This window comes from Bicyclus anynana, chromosome 6 (genome assembly GCF_947172395.1).
Source record: "Bicyclus anynana chromosome 6, ilBicAnyn1.1, whole genome shotgun sequence".
Lineage (NCBI taxonomy): Eukaryota > Metazoa > Arthropoda > Insecta > Lepidoptera > Nymphalidae > Bicyclus > Bicyclus anynana.
In genome coordinates this window covers 15,991,561-16,017,304 of record NC_069088.1, presented here as the reverse complement: position 1 = coordinate 16,017,304, position 25,744 = coordinate 15,991,561, and the positions used below count along the sequence as shown (strand labels likewise).

The 25,744-nt window shown below is 40.9% G+C and overlaps 1 protein-coding gene across 3 annotated transcripts; it reads right to left on the bottom strand.

The window, feature by feature from the left end:
• Positions 1 to 248: 248 nt before the first annotated feature.
• LOC112046699 (WD repeat-containing protein 19) lies at positions 249 to 25,173 on the bottom strand. Of its 3 annotated transcripts, none has more exons than XR_008250882.1 (21): positions 24,758 to 25,173; positions 22,963 to 23,120; positions 22,215 to 22,439; positions 21,494 to 21,704; positions 20,541 to 20,821; positions 19,780 to 20,039; positions 19,235 to 19,455; positions 17,905 to 18,027; positions 16,418 to 16,605; positions 14,621 to 14,827; positions 13,406 to 13,617; positions 12,477 to 12,564; positions 11,671 to 11,862; positions 7,251 to 8,135; positions 6,444 to 6,552; positions 6,005 to 6,154; positions 4,503 to 4,596; positions 3,109 to 3,218; positions 1,920 to 2,391; positions 1,352 to 1,428; positions 249 to 935 (listed from the first exon to the last, which is right to left on the bottom strand). XR_008250882.1 is itself a non-coding variant. In XM_024083440.2 (21 exons), the coding sequence occupies exons 1-21, from the start codon at positions 24,322 to 24,324 to the stop codon at positions 824 to 826; spliced, it is 4,083 nt and encodes a 1,360-aa protein (XP_023939208.1). In that variant the 5' UTR covers positions 24,325 to 24,527; the 3' UTR covers positions 249 to 823. The 3 variants fall into 3 exon arrangements, 1 of the variants encoding a protein (XP_023939208.1); XR_008250881.1 differs by lacking the exon at positions 24,758 to 25,173 and adding an exon at positions 24,313 to 24,529; XM_024083440.2 differs by lacking the exon at positions 24,758 to 25,173 and adding an exon at positions 24,313 to 24,527 and having other exon boundaries at positions 2,224 to 2,391.
• Between the last annotated feature and the right edge of the window lie 571 nt (positions 25,174 to 25,744).

Sequence of the window (25,744 nt, the reverse complement as noted above, 5' to 3'; positions counted from 1 at the left end):
TTTCCTCACGATGTTTTTCCTTCACCGTATGAGTTAAGTGATATTTAATTTCTTAAACTGGACACAACTGAAAAGTTGGAAGTGCATGCCCCGGACCGGATTCGAACCCACACCCTCCGGAATCGGAATGCAGAGGTCATATCCACTGGGCTATCACGGCTCTTATATCATCATCATCATTAACATAATTAACTATCAAAATCAATGAATATATTCCCTACACTGAAGGAATGAATAAGAAACAAAACTAATTTTAAAAACCAATATTTATTAAATAAAATATTTCATCAACCATTTGAAGAACATTTCATGTTTATCCAAAACTCAGACCAATTACCTTTCTATTGGACTTGAATCGTACCCAAATTCACCAAATAAATTGTCTGAATATTTTTAAGGGGGACGTGGTAAACTCACACATCAAAACTATTTAACACCAATAAATATATGCTGTCTCCTTACAGCATACACAACTATAAATTTTAAATCTTAATACACAAACACGTGTAATTTTAACACAATCAAACACAAATTCTACAGACGCATTTAGATCATGATCATATAGCTTTGTCAGAGAAGCAACCTCTAGCAAGGCAGGTCTAATAAGGGGTAATTGGTCTGAGCTAAGCTTTGAGTAACTTCCATAAAGACTTAAATAAAGGCAATATTAACTATTACACTTATCTAAAAGGACGGATTGTAATCACATTGGTTACACTTAAATTTATTTCAATATGAACCTTATCAACTAGGCATAAAGTGTAAATCTAAAGCCGCATCATAAATTCTAACAAATTTTCGATGATCCATTCCAATATGAACCTTATTCACTTGGTCTAAAGTCCAAATATAAACTCACATCATCTATTTTAACAAGTCTCCTGTAATCCACGTTTTCGCCACACATCGGACATTTCCCTTCCTCGCGTAGCATTCTGTGAATAAAATTCTAATGCAGTCTGATCTTAAATTATCTAAATTTAAATTATTTTATGTCATATAACGATCACTATGACATTAACGATCCTGATAAATTCTGATCCTAAAAAGTGATCTTTATGGCACGTTTACCTAGTATTTAGCAATAATGACTTAATTCCATCAACCAACTCTGGGCTGTTATAAAAAAAAACTTGAAAAGCATAAAGCCCAGTATTTCTCAGCCCCACAATCTAACCATTGGAACAATAAGGCAGTATAGTTTTTTCTAACACATAATTGTAATATTATGTGTTTTTTTTATATATTTATAATTCTATGTGTTTTTTTATATATTTATAATTATTGTATTTATTGTTAAAACATAATATTTAAAATAATGTTGCACAATAAAAATCACGGAAGAACTTACTCTTTGAATTCGGACAAAATGGCGGGAAAATCACATTCAGGGCACGCGGTCAAGTCGTCCTTCACTATGTGCAGACCCTGGACAAAAGATAATTGGGGGGTCACAACAAAACAATAACAACAAAGTGTATACCCCCACCAACCCAAACGCCGTCTTCAAAAGTATGTGTAAATCCAGGGATTAGGATCCAGGGTGTCCAATCCATCCATTGTGGGAACAGCTGTATGTGTAGTGCTGGCCTCAGACCAATTATAGAAGGACCTGTATCGCACTCATAGTCACGGACAAAATTGTCTGTCATTTTCTGAAGAAAACGAGCTTAGATTTGGTATATATCTTATACTAAACTAGAAGTTATTGCCCGTTTTTTACACAATTCAATTACACAAAAAGGTATTTTTACGGAGCTCTTTAACCGACGAACATGATTACAACTATTTAAAATCGATACTATAGAGACAGTTTTTATAATCGCATTAGATCGTTGATCATATACTTTGACAGAAAAGTAACGTCTAGCGAGGCAGGTCCTATACAATAATTGGTCTGAGGTGCTGGCAGACGTTACCGTGGCGAGGCAGAAGGGCACCTCGGCCTCGCAGCGCGCGCACTGGAGCTCGGCCACGGGCAGCTCGGCGCCGCACTGCGGGCACGGCGCCGTGCGCTTGGGCGGCGCGCGACAGTGGGAACAGCTGTATGTGTAGTGCTGGCAGACGTTACCGTGGCGAGGCAGAAGGGCACCTCGGCCTCGCAGCGCGCGCACTGGAGCTCGGCCACGGGCAGCTCGGCGCCGCACTGCGGGCACGGCGCCGTGCGCTCGGGCGGCGCGCGACAGTGGGAACAGCTGTATGTGTAGTACTGGCAGACGTTACCGTGGCGAGGCAGAAGGGCACCTCGGCCTCGCAGCGCGCGCACTGGAGCTCGGCCACGGGCAGCTCGGCGCCGCACTGCGGGCACGGCGCCGTGCGCTCGGGCGGCGCGGCGTCGCGCGGCGGGTGGCGCACCACGGACTCGATCTTCTTCACGTATTTAGGATCGATCTGCATCAAAATAAATGGAGTGCTATAGATAATTAAAGCACTACCTACCTAGTACCTACTAAGCTACCTAGTACCTAACTACCACCCACTATAAGATGCTACGACGACATATTTCCATCAATAGCGGGGCAATCGAAGATATCGCTATCTAAAGACTCCTCTTTATGAAACAATTCAGGGTCTGTAGCCAAGTGGCACGGCGATTCTCTTTCTACGATCGCTAACGCTTCAAAAATTCAAAAAATTATAGGAATGACATTTGCTAACGACGGCTCACGTGATCAAGTTGTCAATCGTATCTGTAATTCCCATACATTTTTCTAGTAAGTAACTTGGCGGGATTTGAGACCATAATAAAAAAGAAAATTTAGGGTACTTTTTATGCGAAAATAAAATCAGAAGGGAGTGAAATAGGGGTTGAAAGTTCGTATGGAAAGTCCTTAATTTTTCAAGTTACATTTTTTTTAATTTTTAAAAAACAAAATTTGACTAGAAATAGACTGACTACACTAGAATAGACAGTGCTAGGTGTGGGTACGACAATAGACCAACGGGGCGGGGATCGAACCACCACCCCTTTGACGAGTCCGATCGCTCTTTCCGTTGAGCTATTGAGGCTATTCGATACAATACAAGATTTTTCACAATTCTAATAGGCTTAAGAGAGGGGTTGAAGTTTTTTATAAACTTTACAAAACGGAGGAAAAGCTCTGGCACCTGTTCCCGGTACTCCGGCGTCATGAGCGCGCGCGCCCACTGGAGCGCCTGGTGGCGAAGCCCTGCGCGCCCGCACTCGATCACCGCCGACGTCAGGATCGACACTTGATCTAAAAGTTCACCAGTATTCATGCCTCACAAGATAACTATACTATGTGCGCTGTAGCATGGTGCGGGTGACGGACGGCATGGTTTATGACGTTCAAATTTCATACTATTTTCGAGAACCGCAATAAACTTTCAACAAACGAGCTGTCACCTGCACCATGCTACAGCGCGCGAGTTGTACCAAATCCAACTCGGACTATGAAATATTAAAATTTATGCCAAAAAATGCCAAGAAGTGGCAACCCAAACTTGGGAATGTTTAAAAGCCAGATTTGTGAAAGAGCACATTAAGCCGTCGATCCAAACCATGTGGCACGTCGTTCTCTTTCTACAAACGCTTCGAAAACTAAAAAAATGTAAACTAATTAGTTTGACGTTTAGTACATCAAGTAACATTGTGACGTCACAAAATGGACTAGCATTTTTGACGTTTGAAAAATTAAAAAAAAAATATAATTTTTAAATTAAATTTTATAAGAAATGCTTAACTTTTATTAATTAATATCGATATATTTCGGACCCTTATTCCATGTACTATAAGAAATTAATATTGCTTAGGTATTAAATCTGATATGAGTCAACCACCCTATTACATGAATACTCTAAATTGCTTATCAGTTGAGGTCCCAGTCAGGCGCGACACCGTGCGGGAAAAAGTCTTGAATGTGTGATAGGGGTTATACCCTCAGTAATCTATACTAATATTATAACGCTGAAGAGTTTGTTTGTTTGTCTGATTGAACGCGCTAATCTCAGGAACTACTGGTCCGATTTGAAAAATACTTTCAGTGATAGGTAGCCCATTTATCGAGGAAGGCTATTTTAATCAGATGCTAAGGTTTACGTCATTATTTACTCAACTAAACTTAAATCTTTATCAAAATGAATTGCTTAATAATCAAGAAAATATTATAGAGATAGGTTTTGCCTTTAACAGTATGTTAATAAGTCGTATAGTTTCGGAGATAATACAAAATTACTAAGAGACGCAGAAATACCGCTAAAAAAGGCCCCGCGGTTTCACCCACATAGTTCCTGTTCCCGAAAGAACGCTGAGTAAAAAGTTGCCTATGACACTCGCAAATAACTTAGCTTTCTAGCGGTGAAAGAATTTTCAAAATCGGTTCTGAAGGGAGTGAAATAGGGGTTGAAAGTTTACATCGATTTTCACGCGGATGAAGTCTCTGGCGTCCGTTAATGAGGAATAAGTCGCGGAGAGAGAATGTAAGATATTGAAACTCCAAAGAATACGTAAAATAGATGCGCAATGTAAAACTTATAGTTACGTTGTTGCGTGGGGAAGAAGGCGACCTCAGCGGCGGCGCGCAGGAGCAGGCGCGCGGCGAGGTCGTGCCGCCCGCGCCGCACGTGGGTACGCACCTGCAACACCATTACCTCTATTTATTTATATTTTCATCTAATCACAATGGATATTATAAAGGCGAAAGTTTTTGTGTAAACTTAGTAAGTATGCATTTATATGGAGCACCAAAACAAAGCCCGAGACCGTGTCGCGCGACTGTCTTTGTTTGGTGCTCCATATAAATTCATACTAAGCAGTGGGTCGTGCGACCCGGTCGCGGTCGCAGGTCCCGGTCGCAAAGAACGGAAGGCTACCTTTAGTGTGTATGTTTGTTCCTCGTTGCGTTGCGGCTACTGCAACGATTTGGATTAACGCATAGTCTACTTCACATCCCGGAAAATTCCTGGTTCCCGCGGGAGATGTGAAAAACTGAATTCCACGCGTACGAAGTCACGGGCGTTCGCTAGTCAGAAATAAGGAGATCCGCAGAAAAAAGAACCAAAGTCACTGGCATAGCTCAGCGAGTCGACCCCCCACTAGGTGAACTGAGGACACCTCGGGTGACGGGTTGAAGGGAGCCGCTGGATACTGACCGCTTCAGACCATTTCGTTTGGAAATCCATGCAAGCGGCATATGTCCAGCAGTGGACGTTCATCAGTTGTTAATGATGATGATAGTGATGATGATGATGATTTATATTTTTCCTATAGAATATTTATATCATTTTTATAAGAACTCCACTTTTCTCCTCACAAATCGTCAGAATTAACGACCTTCTTGGAATTATCCTTCCACTATCCTCGTTTTACCTGCCTACCTGAAAAATTACCTTGACTTGTGACTTCAGGATACGTAATATTATAATTATAAATGATGTCTTCAGCATAAAAAAGTTGCTGCTCGCCTAGTCTCGAAGGATCCGAGTTTTCATCAGACGCCCAATTGCATCTAAAGCTCTAAAGACAATTCTGACCCTTACAGTTACACCAGTGAGAGGTATAAAAGCAAAAACGCCACTGTCCAAGAAACCAAAATGATTTTGGCTTTTAAGTTTCTAAAATACACTTTAATGTGTTACTTTTTAGATTGAAATGAATATATTTTGATGAAATTTTGATTGAACTATTATGTATAAATGTAATAATGTTGTTAAAATACTTTATTTTTCAAGAACAGTGGCAACTTTGCACCTCAGTATTGGACAGTGGCAGGTTTGTAACCAAATTCTGGACAGTGACAATTAGCACTGGGTTAGCAAAACTGGAAACCAACCAGTATATAGGAGTGCAGCAGCACAGCGGCACGCATCAGGTCCCGCGGCACGGGCACGCCGCGCGCACGCAGCGCCGCGCACAGCCCGCACCCGCTACCCTCTCACCAGTATGTAGGAGTGCAGCAGCACGGCGGCACGCATCAGGTCCCGCGGCACGGGCACGCCGCGCGCACGCAGCGCCGCGCACAGCCCGCACCCGCTACCCTCTCACCAGTATGTAGGAGTGCAGCAGCACGGCGGCACGCATCAGGTCCCGCGGCACGGGCACGCCGCGCGCACGCAGCGCCGCGCACAGACCGCGCGCCACGTCGCGTGCCTCGCGGTAACGCCCTGCCGCGCACTCCGCGCCCGCTATTATCACCTAGTTACAAAAAGAGTTTTGTGTAAAAGTAGATAAAAGAAGTTTAAATTAGGAAAACGAAAATTAGAACATACATGTACCTACATCGGCATAGGAATGAAAGGATCCTTTAAACCCACACCTGTCACAAGTCCTGAGCCCTGCTCGAAATGTTTCCTCTATCATATGAGTAGTATCATCTGATGGTACAATTCTTCTCGCCGCCGCCGCATTATAATACCAACCTGTCAGATTTCGGTACCTCTAACTGGTGAGCCATTGACGCTGTCAAATGTAAAAAGTTATTTACCGCTGTTTTGGCCGCTTCCATGAACTGTTTCTTGGCCATGTACAGTCGAAACAAATGGCGTGGATCACGCGGATTGCCGTCCGTCTCCCCCAAGAGGAATTCTATCAATCTGTAACGGGACAATTTAATTAAATTAAATTCACATGTGTATTTAGTATTGCTGTATTTACTAAGCACCGCATAACAATAAAAGTAAATACCAGAGATGTTCACAAATAATGTAAACTCGTATATAAAACGAACTTTGTCTCGAATATTATAAGCCAGAAAGAAGGAAATGTAGGTGAGTTTTTAAATATTAAAATGTTATGCTGCAATGAATCTCTAAATTTAACATAACCCGCTTACGTAGAAACGTACGCACGTTACGTTACACGTTCATGGGGTTGGGTGCTAAGGAGCATACTATTTAATTGATGTATTGCTGTTCCGGCTGAAGAATCGATTCTTTTAAGTATTGTTTTTATTTCAAATTTGATATAATTCACTTACGAGTATAAAAACTTACAAATTAAACGTAACTTTATCTTTTAGTAAAGAAGAAATTGTTTACCGTTTTTAATCCCATTTAATTACACAAATCGGCATTTTTACATGACGAAAACGATTACAACAATGAAACATCGATTCTATAGCATCAGTGTAAACGCGTTAGATCGTTGATTCTTGTTCTTTGACAGAGGAGTGTCATCTAGCGAGTCAGGTCCTTTTATAATTGGTGTGAGATCAAACCGGATCAATTTGATATAATGTCCTAAACATTTTACCTATTCACTTTAGCAAAAATTTGGTAACATAAATAGTAACCTTCTAGTTAGTCGTTCATCATCACTTGCCGCCGCCGCATCTATTGCTATAGTGATCGCCTCACTCTCCTCTGCTTCAGAACTGCCCGCCTTCAGCAAATACGTCATGGCCTTATTGTACTCCCCCGCGTGAAAGTAAAACTTGCCGGCCAGTAAATAATTGTTCTCCCCTTCAAAGTGCAACGCTAAACTTTTAAAGTCCTCCGGCCTAGCTTGGGAAGTCTGTATCAAAATCTCCCCGTACAGATACAATTTGCCGTTTTTCCTCGCAAGTTGGAACGCCTCGTCGTAACACAGAGACATTACCAAAAATTTTATCGCAGAAGTGGGATCATCGCTGTTCTGGAAGTAATTTGCGACCATTTTCGCGCCCAGAACGGACTTAGTTTCTTGCACCAAAGTGACTGCCTCATCGATATCGTCTAATTTATCTAAATTCAATCGAATAGCCGATTCGAAATCTTGGGCCTTTAAGTATGATTTTAGGGCATCGCTGTATCTGCCTTCTGCCTCTTTAGCTTTTGCGTACTGGAGATGGATACTCGGGGAGTTTATTTTCGGTATTAAGGCTTCTACTTTTAACCATGACTTCAGTTTTATGTATAAAGATGCAGCCTTTTCTGTGTTTCCAGCGTGATCGTACAGCGCCGCTGCGTGGCTGTACTGTTTTTCCTCTTCCAATAATTGTGCACAATCCTTTAAGAGGTTCACATCTTGGGAGTACTTCATGGCGGTGGTGACCCCTCGCATGACGTCACCGCATCTGATGGACATGCGTGCGATGCCAGCTTCGCATTTAGCGTTGTGCTCTTTAACTTTTGGATCTTCAACGTTTTCTGTTATTATACTTTTCTCGTAATTAGCCAGCGCTTCGTGATAATCGGCTCTGTAAACAACAAGTCAAAGTCAAAGTCAAAATTCATTTATTTCAAATAGGCTTACCCTGGAATTCATAGTCGTGAAGTGAACAATCCCCCACAAACCAATATTCAGTATTCACCCAGGGGCTGACTATTGAATCATCCTTCATTGCATTTCATAAACAAACTACTAGAGAGCCCCTAGGTGACTGGAGTTTCAAGCAAATGTTGTCTATGATTTTACATTAGATCTTTGAAAATTCTGTGACAGAACCACAGAGAGACGTATTTTGTTAATTCTTTGACATTTTACAAAATAATTGAATTGAGTTTCTATTTTCATTTACTTTTTGTTTTTATTTATCATAGTAAAATTTAATTCGTTCAAAAGTACAATAGATCAATTTTATCAAAAAGTTTCTTTCTCACAAGAAGGAGTTGTTAGAAAAATATTGAAGATATGTGGACGAATATGATCATAATCAAAATTATCAGCCGATGGACGTTCACTGCTGGACATAGCCGTCTTGCATGGACTTTCAAACACAACGGTCTCGAGCCGCCAGCGTCCAGCGGCTCCCTGCAACCCGCTTGATGCCCTCGGTCCACCTAGTGGGGGTTCGACCAACACTGCGATTTCAACTATGTGGCCTGCCCATTGCCACTTCAGCTTCACGACTCGCTGTGCTACCTATGTCAGTGACTTTGGTTTGTCTGCGGATCTCCTCATTTGTGATTCGATCACGCAGAGAAATCCCAAGCATACTATTTACTATATAAGTAGTTTGATATTTCATACTTTTGTAATGTGGAATCCTACTTGAAATAAAAAAAAATATTGTCAGAGGAAATTTGTTTATTTTACTCAAAACCACCTATAATTACCTGAAATAATTACAAGTAGGTACTATTATGCTGTATTTTTTTACAATTTATAGTAAGTGCAGTAAATAAACATAAGTGTAGCTTATTCTTAGGAATAGTGGTAAAATTACATTTCACAAAGCTTTAGATCACATAATATTATACATGTATTTAGTAGGTAAGCTTGGCCTGGTAATGGGCTGATAATAATGAACCACACACACTTATTGCAATTCTAAAATCAAACTTATATCCTTTTGATACAAAGTTTAACAACAATAAATACAAAATTGACATATAACTTATTGTTATTATAGTATATTTTTATAGGGCCAGACTTAAATGAAAAATGCAGAAGTAAACATTTAATAATTATCTTTATTAAAAATGTGAATCAATAAATTTTTATTTTCCATCATTCATTCAATTAAGATTTGTATATATTTTCTATTGTTATGGAGTTCAGAGTGAGTGACCACCTTACAATACACTGCACTCACTCCTACTTCAATATTAAATGCTGCTGACTTTTCAAGGTATGAGGGTCTTCCAATTACTGTGATCTGAAAACTCAGATTTTCAAGGACCAAAGTATTCTCAGCATTCTTGGTAAAACAGTATTCTCAGAGCTCATCACTGCTATTCCCTGCCATGATAGCCGGTTTCTTTAAATCTGTGTATAGGGTCCTCCGGGGTTGTTTATATGTATACTTATGCGTGACATCAATACAGCTTGACTTTTGGCATTTATGTTATTTCATAGAATGCTTGATGGACTGCACCTACAGTCTGAAAATAAACATTATGTTAGTTACATTTATATAGGTTAGATTACAAACAAACAAACTAATTAAATTCTTCATCATGAGTATGTTAAGCATGAGTCTCCTCTCAGAATGAGAGGGATAAGGTCCACCACGCTGGCCCAATGTGAATTGGCAGACTTCACACATGTAGAGACAATGTTTTTCCTTTACCGTATGAGACATGTAATATACATTTAAATTCATGAAATGCATATAACTGAAATGATTTGGAGGTGCATGTTTCAGACAGCATTTGAACCTACACCCTCCGAATAGAAGGCAGAGGTCATATCTACTGGGCTATATGGATTTTGACCTACTCCTAATTTATCTATACTAATATTATAAACAGGAAAAATTTGTTTGTTTGTTTTGAATAGGATCTGTAACTACTGAACTGATTTGAAAAATTCTATCACTGTTGGGAACCTACACCATCATAATAAAAGGCAGAGGTCATACCCACTGGGCTAATTGGTTTTATATCTACTCCTAATTTATCTTTACTAATAATAGAAACAGGAAAGATTTGTTTGTTTGTATGTTTTGAATAGGCTTTGGAACTACTGAACCAATTTTAAAAAATCTTTCACTGTTGGGAAGCTACACTATCCCCGAGCTCTATAGGCTATATTTTATCCCCATATTCTTACGGAAATGGGAACCACACAGGGTGAAACCGCGCGGCGTCTTCATGAACAAAAAATTATTGATATTGAACAAAGGTACGTACCTGATAACATCCCGTTTCATAGAATCGAAGTGCTGCTAGAATGTATAATACTAGCGGTATTGGTATTCCTCTCTTGGTCTTCTGTGTTCATTCTTCATCAAACAGAGGCATATTATGCCTAATATGAGAATCTTTCGTACATTCCATATCGCCATAGTATTATACTGGGTTTACGCAATTGCGAATATATATCTTGGGCACTGATATAACTCGCTGTTTATAACTTCACTTATAACGATCCGAACGTCCACTTTCTAATAAATAAATCACGAATAACAACAAAAAAAAATGCTAGGGGATGGTTTGGCTGACAAATATCGGTAATTCAGCAGTCAGCCGCCAGCTCCTGTCAAATGAGGGGTTTCTTTTGTCTATGAAACGCGTAGGGGTTGAATTCGACACATAGCGGCTGAATAATCCCCTTAGGGGCCCCCTACTACGACTATGAATTCCACCGTTAGTTTACAAGCTCTTTCGAAACGTCAGGATACGACTAGAAAATATTTTATGCCTATTTTTGAGCATGGAAACGAGTTTTTCTGACTGAGTACTGTATATTAACTACTGTACTTTGCCATAAATTCAAGTGTTAGGGTGAGGCCAAACGAGCGTAATTTTGTGAGTTGTCAGTCGCGTAATTTCTGCTGCATTCAGTTTCATACAAAAGTCCAGTTCCTGCCACACGGCGTCTAAAAAACTAAAAAAATAAGATGGGATTATTTTTTATTGGTATTGTTATTAAATATTAATGGATGGATTATATTAATGTACGTAATTTTAGTGTTGAATTTTGGCATACAAATTATGAAAAAAGTATATATGCGGATGTCAAGAAGACGCGTGACGTTTGTTCTTTTTTGAATTTACCGGCTTCACCACGCTGCAGACTCATTCTGTACATTCTTTATATGAGTTCCGACTAACACGCGAATTTCTGCGACCGAAATTACGCGACTGACAACTCACAAAATTACGCTCGTTTGGCCTCACCCTTAAGGAACGAACCTTATGTTCAATGTCTGTTGACATAGAGACAACCGACCGACTGACCAACCGATGTATATCTATCCCAGGCAGGTTACAGGGAGCCCTTGGATGCAGACCTACGTCACACAGTGAACATCTATCGAATGATGACGATGATGATGCTACACTCACGTGAGCTCCAGGTGCGAGGCGCGGTGCAGCGTGATGGCGGGCGCGCGCGCCGGGCACGCGCTGGCGGCGACGGCGGCGGCGCGCGCCCAGTCGCCGCGCGCCGCGTGCAGCTCCAGCGCCTGCATGCTGGCGCCGCTCTCCAGCCAGCGCGCCGCCGCCTCGCCCTTGCCCAGGCAGGCGCACAGCATGCCGCTGACGAACCATCCATGTAGGTATTTAGTTATCAGACACCTGTTTTTGTTCGCGTTTCCACCTTTATTAATCCAGCCCTGACATACTGGGGTCACACTAACGGGAAACGCCGTGAATTAACGCGTTAAACCTTAGCGACCCTATAGCGACGATTGGACGCGTTCATTTTCATCGGGATTAATTATGGCGATTCCCTTTGGCCCCAGCATCACAAAATCCGTTTTCAGTGAACGTCTCAGACCAATTGGGCACTTTGTATTGCAGTCAAACTCATCAATAAAATTGTCTGTTGTTTTGAGAGAAACGAGGTAAACACACTTTGGGAATATTTAAAACCACATACAAATCTAACGATCGTTCCATTACCTACTACGTCATTAGTTCGTACCATTTTGTATGGAGCGTTTTTCAGGGATCCGCGGCAGCGCCGCAAATCTGACCCCTTAAATCCCTGTTGTTCCGAAAGTAATGATTGCAGATACCCTGTTACTTTTACAAAATTGCTTTACGATTAGTATACTCTAAATTTATATAAAATTTAAGAAACTGTCATCATCCCTATTCAAGTGATATTTCGTTTATTCGTGCCCGATTTAGGGATGTTCAGTACTCACCTCAGTACAGGCAACTCTTCGATATGCGAGGCGTCTTCCAGAGCCCACACCATGGCGACGTCGCTCAATCTCGTGTATACTCGAATTGCTGAAATAAAGAACAAAAACGCATTAAATTTCGATTGGACTTTTTTTCCATTTGAACTACAAAACTGGTTACAATCATGTCACAAAAGTTGCAAATTTTGGATTTGGAAGTTGGCTGGCAACACAGGCAAGCTCCAATCCCCACATTATCACATTATCCTAATAAAGTCTAACGCGATTATACTGCCATATGTGTATATCATAATATGGAGAAAAATAAACAAAATTGCAAAAATTTTAAAAAATAATTCAATTATCTCCAAGCATCTTAAATCATTAATATTTTTTTATTCAATGACAAGTTAGCCCTTGACTGCAATCTCACCTGATGTTAAGTGTCAACGTAGTCCAGTATGGAAACATGCTAACTTAGAGTTACAAGTTTATTCTATTTATACCTCTGACTCTTGCCGGTTTCTTTGCAGCATCGTAATGGAATGCCAAATCGCCGGTTAGGTTTAACTATAGCTTGGCAAGTTCGTTGATGATATTCCCATGATATGCAGGCGACGGGGGGAAAGGACTGCGTGGGTGTGAAGTCGTGCGCGCGGGGCATCGCTACCCCCCTCTCGGCCCGCGCGGACCATCGGGAATGTTACGACCGAAGCATTTATAGCAAGAGCATAAGCTACCACCGACGCCAGACCATACCTGAGCCAATTTAAAAAATAAAAAATCCTACAATACAATTATCCGCCCACTTTAATATACTCACGTTATATTAACGTGGGCGGATAATTGTGCCTCTGAGCATTTATGAAATCGAACCCAGGATTTCAGGACCTAAGGACTACAAATTGCGCTAAAGAAGTCGTCAAACAAAAGAATTAATTGGTGCTCACCAAACTCCACATTAAGTTCCGAGATGGCCGCCTCGCCGAGCTTCCTCCACATGTCGGGCTCGTCGACGGCATCACAGAACAGCCACGCTTCGGGGAAGCGCCGCAGCAGAAGCAGCTTCTCGATGTGCTGCCGCTGGTTGGCCAGACGCTTCTCCGTATCGGCGTCTGCCAGACCTCCCGTGTTGTGCGAATCGAGAGCTATCTTGATTACACTGGAAGATGCAATGCGAAATAGGCTTTGTGATTTACTGTTGTGAGACAACATCTTATACCTATTGTTCTGGCGGGGTTTCGACGAAACTCCACAAACGACCAGGCCCCCATAGCTAGCCTAAGGGTTCCGTCGAAGCAAGGGTCTTCAGCAGCATGCGTTTCACAGCGTGCTGACTCGCCCCAGTGAATGGATGCGACAGCTTAACAACGAATCAAAATGACTTACCCGTTAACGGTACACGCCTGCCGCGGCGATTGTCGCCGCTGGAGGCGACTACAGGAAGTAAAAGTGTGTAGGTATGAAAAGTGTGGTGTCGGTTAGCGTAGATATATGTCACCCCTAGGTCACACACCACAGCAAACAATGTTCCAAAGCACCAATATGCCACAAAGAACACAAGTTGTCCTCAACAATTCTTAAACAATAGTATATACGCGACAACAATGGCGCAGCGCACTTCGCGTGCAAGATACAAAAACGCGTTAACTATTATTAGGTGCCTCGAAACGGTATACAAAGGCCCAAAATGGCTAATGTCAACACGCACGGCTTCGCCTATGAACGCTCTCGTTAGACCGTGCGGGGGGCGCGCGCGTTGCTAGTTACCATCCTAACAGCAGAGGCGTACCGCTATACAATGTAGGGTTCCGGTACGATAACGTGTAGAAACCGAATGGGATGTAGATTTTCATCCTCTTAATGAGTTAGTATCAACATAATAGTAATAATAACAACATTTCACCATAAACATCTGATGTACTACTGGACATACGTCTCTTGCATGGACTTCCAAACACCACTGTTTCGAGCCGTCAGCGTCAAGCAGCTCCCTGCCACCCGCTAATACCCTTAGACACCTAGTGGGGCCATCGTCATTCCAGCACCTTGGGACCGCAAAATCCATCGGTTCTTCAAACTAAACAACATATACACTGAAGTAACTGACGGTTCGGAGGACCCTTTACTGTGACCCTTTACTCTAGGCCCCCAATATCACTCACCTGCCGCCACTGGCAGCGCAGTACACGTCACCAGAGAACAGTATGAGCGGTATGTGGTCGGGCAGCACGCTGGTGGTCGCCACGTAGTCGACGTGCGCGCCGGCCGCGGACGTGGGCGCGTAGTAGTACGTGTGGAGCGCCTCGCCCGTGTACACGCAGAACACGTTCCGGTCCGACAGGCAAATGTCCCATATCGCGCTCTTCACGCTGTTTTTATCAAATACAAGTTAATAAATAAATCGATAAAAAAACAAGTATACTGAAGACCCTCAGACCAATTATTGTATAGGACCTGCCTCGCTAGACGTTACTTTTCTGTCAAAGTATATGATCAACGATCTAATGCGATTATAAAAACTGTCTCTATAGAATCGATGTTAAATAGTTGTAATCGTGTTCGTCAGTTAAAGAGCTCCGTAAAAATACCTTTTTGTGTAATTGAATTGTGTAAAAAACGGGCAAAAACTTCTAGTTTAGTATAAGATATATACCAAATCTAAGCTCGTTTTCCTCAGAAAATGACAGACAATTTAGTTCGTGACTATGAGTGCGATACAGGTCCTTCTATAATTGGTCTAAGTGTAGACCAGACGGTTGAGGTAAAACTTCTTTAATTTATATATAAAAAGCGCCATTTATGACCCTCGGGAATCACTGCATCGCAACAGTTTTTAAGTGTAGGTATGGAATTGTTTCAAAGTTCTTTAAGAACGCCATCTATTGGTAGTTTAAATTAGCAAACACTGTTTCACTATTACTTGCAATAAGTAGTGTTCATTAAGTAGCGAGAATTACTAATAGGCCGGATAGATTAGATACTTTAGTATTTTAGTCGAGTACAAACAATTTTTGGATTGACCACAAAAATTTTTTGTACTCGATTAAAATACTAATGTATTCCGAACTAGGCCTCAGAGGCAGTTATCTTTTATTAAATGCTGTTCTATTTTTTCAACGTAGTAATTTTTTAGGAGTGTACACATTGCATATCTTTTTTCTAAACATAAAATTCCTGTTCGAAAAATGTCTTCGTCCTGATCCCTTAAAAAATCGTGTAGATACAGCAGCGATCACTGCGTCATCATTATCCATATTTTGACCTTTTGACCATTACTTTTTGAACACCCGTCGTATGGCAGCACGCATCGTCATATTAAACTATTCGTAACGCATTCATTAACTTACTCATTTCACTTCAAAGAAATGCAAAGAAATGCACATACAAAGAAATTCCTAAACAAAAGGTACTAGGTAGCTGCTGTAAACCTTTGAAAAGTTCCCTCATTTGTGTTTCGGCTTCATCATCAGATCGACTCCAGACCTTCGTTAAATTGTAGTGCTTTGAAGTTCTTAATAAAAATATCAACAAACGCTGTAGTCGCCCTTGTGATTTTTGAAAGTTTCGCTCGATTTCTTCAGAATCCATCATCAGATCCTGACATGATGACAATGGGACCACCTCGGGAGTATATCCTTTTAAACCAAAAAAATATTCATAACTGTTCAGGCGTCTTCGAGTAATCGCGTAACATACATAAAAAAAAATCATATACAGCGTAATGATTTTAAACTTATTTCGTGGTTGTTCATAATGAATGATATTTAAACAGCTGACTTCACTTCTCGTCTCGCAACTTCAGTTCCGTCGTGACCACGATCCATGCAACTGGGTCGAAATATCGACATTAAAAATGTCGTCGTTCTATCGTGGTATGTACCCGTTTAAATAACATACATAATACATATACAGCGTGCCGATAGCACGTATATATACACATGACAGTAAGGCGCGGTTACTCTCGCTGGTCGGGCAGCGCGCACAGCTCGGCGGCGGGCGCGGCGTACACGTGCGCGCGCCGCCGCTCGTCCAGCAGCAGCGCGCGCGCGCCGCTGATGTCGCAGTGCAGCGCGCGCACGCCGCACGCGTGCCGGTAGCGCGAGCAGCTGCGCCACTCCTCCAGCCCGAAGTACTCGATGTGCCCTTGCTGGAACACCACACCTAATGTTACAGCGGTTGACGGAACAAGGAAACCTACTCGTACAGTCATGGTAGAAAACATCACGTGTAACAGAGCGACACTTCAGAGGACATGCATAATACTCGATGAAAGAGAACAACGGCATGATGAAAGAGGCAACGATAATGAATAATGTTAACTATTTTTAAATGTTAGCTTTCTGTATTCTCCGTTGAAAACAAAAAATACCCGTGAAAGAATTATTTCGATACGTTAATTAATTCCCGAAATTTAAAGTGAGCGAATTTTAAAGTGAGCGCGCGGTGATCAGCTCGCGTTTAACGCAGTGACGTCATAAAACAACATTTGCTCGCCCATTATAGGCAATTTCGTACTTCTGTCTTACCTACTGACGAACTAATGGTTAGAATTAAAAATTCTTTTTGTGTTGAAAAGCCCGTTTAACGAGGAAGGCTATAAGCTACATAACATCACGCCACGACCAAAGCACCGACCAAAAATGTGGCCAAAACGGGGAAAATAATGTTCGGTCGTCGGCTAGTCTTCTTAATATATAAAAGCGAAAGGTCATTCTCACAAAATTTTGAAAACCGCTTGACTTACAAAGATGAAATTTGGCAGTCTTTTTTTAATTTTCGATAGGGCCGGATTAAAGACGTCTAGAGGCTTTCACAAGTTTGTATGGAAGTCTTTCATTTATTATGCTAGAAACTTGAAATTTGACATCAAGTAACATCGTGACGTCACGAAATGGAAAACAGCGTTTTTAACGTTTAGAAAAAATTATTAAATACATAATTTTTAATGCTACTATTTGATATATGTAATAAATGAACCACCAGGTGGACTAAAACAAGCGAGTCGCAGGGATTCACTGGACGCAGACGGCTCAGGATCATGATGTTTGGAAGTCCCTACAAAAGGCCTGTGTCCTGGAGTGGACGTCCATTGAGTGATATGATGGTTAATAAATGAAAATGTACCTAATAAAACAGAAAACCGGCTCCGACAGGTGGCACAAACTTCTGATAAGTGTCTGATACATTAAACGTAATTTTACCACTTTCTTAAACAAAAATGGTGAATAAGCTGTTGTGACCTGCAGAGTAGTTAGGGGATTTCATTCCAACATTTCGTTGAACTGCCACTAAATGCTGCTTGTAATGTATCATTATTAAGGGCGGTGCTACACACCTCTTACCATGGCTGGGCAGTCCTGTCAAGGTAGCTTTCATATAAATATGGAGGTTCTTTTGTATTCCCAAATAAGAGTACCTACTAACAGACTATATTCATGCTACTTACTTCAGTGACGAATATAAAGAAGTCGCTGGTGAGGTGGATGTCGACTATCTTCGCTCCCTGCATGTGCGGCTCGGGGAACAACATCGCCTCGCGTTCCGGTTCTGCTGGATCAGGGGTTTCGATCTGTAAAAGTAGCATTAAATGAAAACTTTAAATACTGCAAAATAACAGGCGGAAACAAAAACTGTGGACTATCTGTTGTAAACTGTAAAATAGGCCCTTTCAATCCAAGTGACGCTACCACTACACACAAAAAGTCACGCCAAAGTAAAAAATAAATCCCCAACGTATGTTTAATTCAATAACAGAGCACTCATAAGGGATGTTGAATTGAGAATGCATTCTTTGATATTCAAAACAAGATATAATGAATAATTGGTTCGTCAAGCCAAAGTCAGACATAGGCACAGATTTACCTCTTCTAGGAAAACAAAATAGACCTATCAATCCAAGTGACGCCACAAAAATCCACGCCAAAGCAAACAATAAATACTCAACATATGTTTTATTCCAATAACAGAGCACTCTTAAGGGATGTTGAAAATCAAAGAATGCATTCTCAATGCATTCTTTGATTTTCACAAAACGAGATATAAATACAAAAATTGGTTCGCCGAGCCAGACTTAGGCACAGATGCATCTCTTTTAGGAAACTTCAAAGCCTCGATCATCGGCGGAAAGTTACCAGATTGTCCATTGATTGTGATTTGTATCTATACAAATTTTATAAATAGCTAAAGTAAAGAGTAAAAGGGTAAAGGGACTGTAGAGGATAATTTCTGGATATACTAAACCGATTTTAGAGTTTAGAGATTCGTTTATCAATGAAAAAACACATTATCTGTGTGTGTCACAGGCTCTATTTTTCCGTGTATTTTCACAAACCGTGGGACATCTTCCAGAAGAATATACATTTCAGTGGACTTGTTTCGTGGCGCGGAGTGTCAAACGTGCGAACGTCAACTGTAACGCATTACATTACCAAGCGGTTTACCCTTCCTTGGAGTTCATCATCATCATCATCTCATTACCCTTATCCCACTTAAGTGGGGTCGGAAAAATATGTTAATCTTTTCCATTCGTCTCTATTACTCGTCAACTCATCCACTCCTTTTACACACATGTCCTCTTTCACACAATCCAACCATCTTTTCTTTGGCCTTCCTCTCCTCTTATGTCCTTCCACTTGCACATTCAACATTTTTCTAGTAATATGACTTTCCTCTTACATGTCCATACCAAGCTAACCTTATACTCCTCAATTTTTTTTTATTCTCCTTTGAAGTTATTACTTCAAAAAAGTTTTCACTTGTATAGTTAACAAACTCACGGAATGCAGCATAGCCCGGCCCTGGTACAGCACGGCGGCGTAGTCCCCCGACACGCGCAGCGCGTCCACGGGCGCGGGGTAGTGCCGGCGCAGCGCGGGCCCGCCGCCCAGCGGGTAGAACGCGCCCGCCTGCCCGCTCACGGCGCACACGTGCGACGCGCCCAACGCTACCACGCTGGGCTCCGTCGGCAGGTTGTACGTCGCCAACGCCGTTGGCTCCGCTGGAACGTGAGACACGTTTTTTCCAAATATCCAAATTTGACTCCACTGTCACCCGCGACGGCTCCATCGGTTTATGGTCCATTGAATCGGCTATTTGAATATTCTTCCCATGTTACGAACAACTAACTCAAGCTCGGTAAACGGCTAAGCTCGGACGAAGCTCAATCAAAGCTGTTACGATTCACGTAACAGAAACAGTCATTCAGGAGTCAGGAGTAATAATAATAATAATAATTGTTTATTTGCATATCTTATCTTATTATGAGTATCTTATTGTTGACGACTATTAACGCTGGGCAGACTAATATGATATCAGTACTCACACGTGCTGACGTGCTGCGGCTGGTCGGGCACGGCGATGCACTGGTACAGCGTGAGCTCGGCCAGGCTGGACAGCGCGACGGCGCGCGTGCCGTGCGCGGCGCACAGCGGCGGCAGACGCGTGACGTACGCGCTGAGCGTGCCGCGCCCCGCCGCCGCCAGCAGGCGCCCGTCCGCGCTCCAGGCACAGCGCTCGGCGCCGCCCGCCGGCGACACCGAGCCGCTCACCTGGCCCGCGTTCCACACCGATATCAGCTTCAGTCTGAAAATATTAAACCCTTTTTTGACAATACTCTCCCTCTACACCCGTAGTCCCAAGGTCGGTTCGGAGATATTTGTCACTGTCACACGAAGGACCCCACCCAGTGAATCCGTGCAATGATTCAGCTCGCCATTCCGGCGTTTGTGTTCCCTCTAAAAATTGAGCATTCTGAATAAGCATACCCATTTTAGGCAAGTGTGTTTTAACTTAGACCGCTCACGTCCTTCCAATTATACCAGACCAAGTCAAGCCAAGATTGTAGTAACACAAAATTAATCTTTCCTGAGATGATCATAAGCAAATGAAAATTACTGAAATTTTATTGAATTCCTTTTAATTTGGCATTTTGTATTCCCATGCAATAATGCTAAATGGGATACCTATAACTTGAAGCGCATGGCCGCATTCTTTTCTCATTGTTTTTATACCTTGGTGACATACAATATTGTAAACAAAAATAGATTCTTAACAACAAATTAATCCAAAAATAAATTCACTTACTGTCCATCGCCACAGGAGGCTGCTTGTCCGTTAAAAACTGCGATATCTGTCAAATTGTCCTTGTGATTCTTAACTTGAAACAGTTCTTCGCCAACCTCCTTTATATGAGTAGATATGGATATGATGTATCCAGCACTGAAGCCGATGAGAATGTACCCGTCCCCATACCATTTGTAGGACACTATCGTACCGTACCGCTGCTGGAACGCGAGCTCTATGGGGTTCTCCGGGTTGAGGAGGTTGTATAGGTACAGAGTCCGTTTCGCCACTACGAGGCTTATCTGAAATACCAGAGACAAGTTTAATTTAACTTTTATAATCTCACTGCAAATATTGAGTAGTTAATTGATATCACGTCATAAAAAGTTACTGTTTAAACTATTGCCTATGATTAAATTAAGAATTCAGACTTCTCTACCAATACAGCAGCATCTACCACTAAAGCCAACAAGCACAACAAGCTCAACAGTCTCGAGCTGCCAGTATCCAGCAGCTTCCTGCAACCTGCTTGATATCCTCAATCCACCTACTGGAGAGTCGACCAACACTGCGCTTTCCGCTGCGGGGCCGCCATTTCAACACTGTCAGCGACTTTAGTTCGTCTGCGAAACTCCTCATTTCTGATTTGAGCACGCAGAGAAACTCTAAGCATAACTCGCTCTATCGCCCGCTGAGTGACTTTGAGCCTTCTAATAAGGCCCTTAGTTAGCGACCAAGTCTCGGATCTGTAGGTTATCACTGGAAACTTTTTGAAGACTTTCGTCTTCAGGCACTGAGGAATTTTAGACGCAAAGATGTCGCGGAGTTTTCCGAACACTGCCCAGCCGAGCTGGATTCGGCGACTCACCTCTTTCCCGAAATTGGACCTACCTAACTGGACTGTGTGTCCTAGGTATAAACTATTCTTATTTCTACTCACTATAATTAGTTATCTACATATCTACAAGACTTACAGTATTCTCACCAGCAACTCTCTCATCAGTTTTCATTTCAGAGAACTGTAGATCGTTGGGGACGTCACGCAAGGTGATCATCCGCAGGGTATCTCCATCAGAGTTGTTGATGGACAGGTTCTTATCATCAGACGCCAGTATCAATATGCTGTCTCTGTTCCACGCGGCGCAAGTGATCTTCTTTGTGTGTTTGCCTAATATGGGAATCCTTCTGAAATTGTTAGCAATACGATTGAATGGTCTGACCATGAAGTTTTATATGGTCGTATATGAATATTATATATGGCCTTTTGAGCCAGATCATGTTATAGGTACGTCATATGTGATCATTAGTAATATAAGAATTTTGAAAAATGTCTTATTACAATGTTAATGATTAGAAGAAAGACAAATCTAGTGTTTGAGTGTAACTGTATAAATTGTAATCATGTCAGATGAGAATATGTTTGACTATCTTGGCACTAAATCAACATCACACTAAAAAAGGCTAAAGTTTATGTTTATTGCTCAATCACGCCGCCACAGCTGAACTGATTGTGGTGAAATTTAGTTTATATGTTTGATCAACATATAGGCTACATCCTAGAGTAAAAACTATAGTTATATACATTTATTATGGTGTCAGGTAATTAACCCTGCAGGGAGACAAACCTGAGCTATAATTTTAAAGCGGTATTGCGTGTATGCCTAGCACACATAATTACTCATTTATGATACTTACTTGGTAGTGTGATGATTATAAAGTGCTAAATTTCCTTTCTGTGTACCAACAGCCAATAAAGGCTCTCCATATGACCATGCCAAACATGACGGAGGTTCACGCAGCCCTGTTTCTATGTTCACCCGTTTGTTGGCATGGCATTCCCATAGGAGCACTGAGTTACTATTAGGTGTTATTATTGCTAAGTAATCCCCATCGTTGTCCCATTCCATGCCAGAGCAGAGACTATAAAAAAACATTACATTTAATTATCATTCACTAGGCATATCATAGTCTACCGACATTCTGGATTATCATTTAATAACAAGCTACAAGTACTAGCATAGGCTACAGTTTAATGTGAAATCATCTTCATCACCATCATATCAGCTGCTGGACATCCACTGCTGGACATAGACCTTTTGTAGGGACATCCAAACAGCAAAATCCTGATCCACATGCAACTAGTAAATCCCTGAGACTTGCTTCACGTTATCAGTACACCTTGTGAGGAAATGTGAAATGCTGCATGTAATTTGACAAGTGGCATGTATTTGTACCTATAAAATCCTCAAATGCATAGTTTGGTCCATTTAAACATACATAAATACCAACACGGCATTGTTCCCTGTGAGAACTTCATAGAACAGTTAAATAGATGCTCTTTGAGTTTCACAACTTGAGTTTTTTACACCTAACTAAAGTACAAAATTAAGGCTAAGTGTGGAAAAGGCCCAAGAAAGAAGAAGTACAAAATTGTTTTACAAACCCTGGTAGCTTTATTCTTTCCAGTAGTTGTCCAGAGCGATCATGGATGGCCACAGTGGCATCTGTACCAGTTGTGGCCAACAGAGAATGGGACTCCCCCTTCTGCCACAGGAAGTATAGTTCACCGAGCCCATGCGGTTGATCTATTGTGTACAATAGCTGTAAAATTTATCAAATTGTTTTATTTTGACAATCAATTTATTTCTATACCAAATGGTTGTGGTTTAGCTGTGAAAAGGTAACAGACAGACAGACTTTCTTTCACATTTATAATTTTAGTATAGAGTCATCACCTATGTTAGTACTCACAACACAAGGTATTCATATATTTGGTGTACACACAGGATGTGTTAGATGTGTCCAGACTACAAATCTTTTTATTAAAGAAGAAATTTAGAAATCTTTTTTATGTTCAAACTGACTTCAAAGGAATTTCCATCCATATAACATTACATCAAACTAAGCAATATTTTCAGATTGTCTAGTACAATACTTGTGACACCATGCTAAGGACAAAGTTCAATCAGTCAAAATCTTTTGAGAGTTCTCCAGTTTTAGAGTTAGCACAAACAGGAGTCTTTATTCAGTATTGTTTTTGATGAAATATATTTAAAAATACATTTATTTGCCATATCTTTTAAATATGAATTCCCATCTCCAACTAGTCGGGAAAGACTGTATTAGGAGTAGGTACAACAATAGTCCAGTGGGGCAGGGATCTATCCACCACTCCTTGGCCCTCGGTGATGAGTCCGGTCACATTACTGTTGACCTAATGAGGCTCTAAGTCATTGTCATTATCAGTACAAATATATAGTATAAATGCAAACATTTGTCTATTTGTAACCTTTTCAATGGCTAAACCGACTTAGATGAAATTTGGTATAGAGGTAAATTAAGTCTCTAGAATTGGCTACTTTTCAGCCTGGATATATATATATGGTTCCCCCGATTTATGATAATTTATTATACATCTATCACCATCAGAAACTGCTAATAAAATTCTGTTATAGCAATATTAACCAGGTTGTTTACGAGGTTTTCATAAATGAAATAAGTAGTTATACTAGGTATACTATGTGCGCTGTAGTATGGTGCGGGTGACAGTTGCCTAAAGATGTTCATAAATAATAGTACGTACTATAATCGCGACAAACTTTCAAGAGTGAAATGAATTGTCTGCAAAAAATCAACCCGCAACATGCTATAGCGCACGAACTTTAATTAAGGAAAAAATAAATATTATACTGAAGGAGACCTAATAAGTACACATTACAATAAATTAAAATCATTTTTTCCACTTTTACTCTACTTCCACAATTAACAAATTTAGTTTTATATAAGTACTTACTTTGGGAGTCATAATTATCTTTCCTATATTAAATACTTAAACCATACTTTTACGATTAAACCTTATTTAGCTTATGTTAGTACAAATTAAAACAGTAGTAAATTAATTTGTATCTGCTCATATAACAAAATACTTTAAAATGTATACAATTTGTTGCTAAGCAACCAAGTCCAAACCACAGATCATGGGGCCGAAACTTCAATACAACGACTTTGAGATGCACGGTTGGTTGCGAAAATAAATTAGTTTAAGTACAGAAATCAGACAGTAATGAGTAAGTAATCACTAATTTCAACTAAGTTCTAGTTCTTCATAGTCACTTGTTCTAATGGTATATACCAAGGTATGTTAAAATAAATCATGAGTTTGTTCCCGAGTAACAATAAAAGCTTTATTTGTTTTTCTCAATTGGTTTATAAACTATTTTAAAAATAAGTAAGCGTACCGCAATGAACAAACAAAATGTGTGTCAGCTCCGACGCACGAATGGAGTTTAATCTTTATGTCTAAACAGGTGTATGTTGCCCCGCATCATACACTATGTACGTCTCAATACTACGCCTGAACAGTAAAACGTGCGCAACCAGGGAGCAGCAGGATGCGGCGTGCGCGCCCGTACGCTTGTGTACGCTGTTGGTGGCAGGGCACGGTGAAAGGTGCGCAGAATAGATTGCGCTCAAAAACATAACGCTATCATTCGTTCATCGAATTTTATGCCCTTCTCATACCAGGGCATATATATATGTAAAATCGATTCTGATGGAGGAAACTCCAAAAAGAAAATAAAAGAAAAATCTCCCTATAAAATTGTCGCTGTTTTAGTTCTAAATTATTCCGTTTGCGAAAATGGTAGCGCTGCTATGTCCAATGTTTTCGTGTAACCTGTACGCTTTGCTTCACTTCTTCTCCTTGGAGACCTTGTCATAGAGTAGGATGTGTTTATGGTAATAATCTTTGGTTTGTCACATTAATATTGCCAATATTTTTATAAACTGGCTCTAAGTTCTAGATTTTGACCTGCCGTTTTTTTGTTGATTTTGTAATCGCCGTCATGCTTTAGGTGTCAAAGCCGTCATGTTTTAAAAGTGTTTTTTTTTTTGTTTGAACGCCTCAGACCAAATCAAAATACGTAAGTCTGAGCCTGGAACCATTGATCTGAGCTGGAACCTAGTTTTAGTTTTTAAATGGCTCAGACAAATGTGCAAACGTTTGCATCATAGAGTAGGATGAATATAGGTTTACACAAACGGCTAAATAAATAGTTTGCATGTTTGTCTGTACATTTAAATCTATGTGTTTGACAGTGTAAGTTCCGCTCAAGTAGCACTATCTAAGCACAGGATGTAAGGTGAATTCAGTTGGTATATTTGGACCTCAGTACTTTGATAAACCTCCTTTGTTCGTACACTGCTCCACAGATGATACTTTAAGG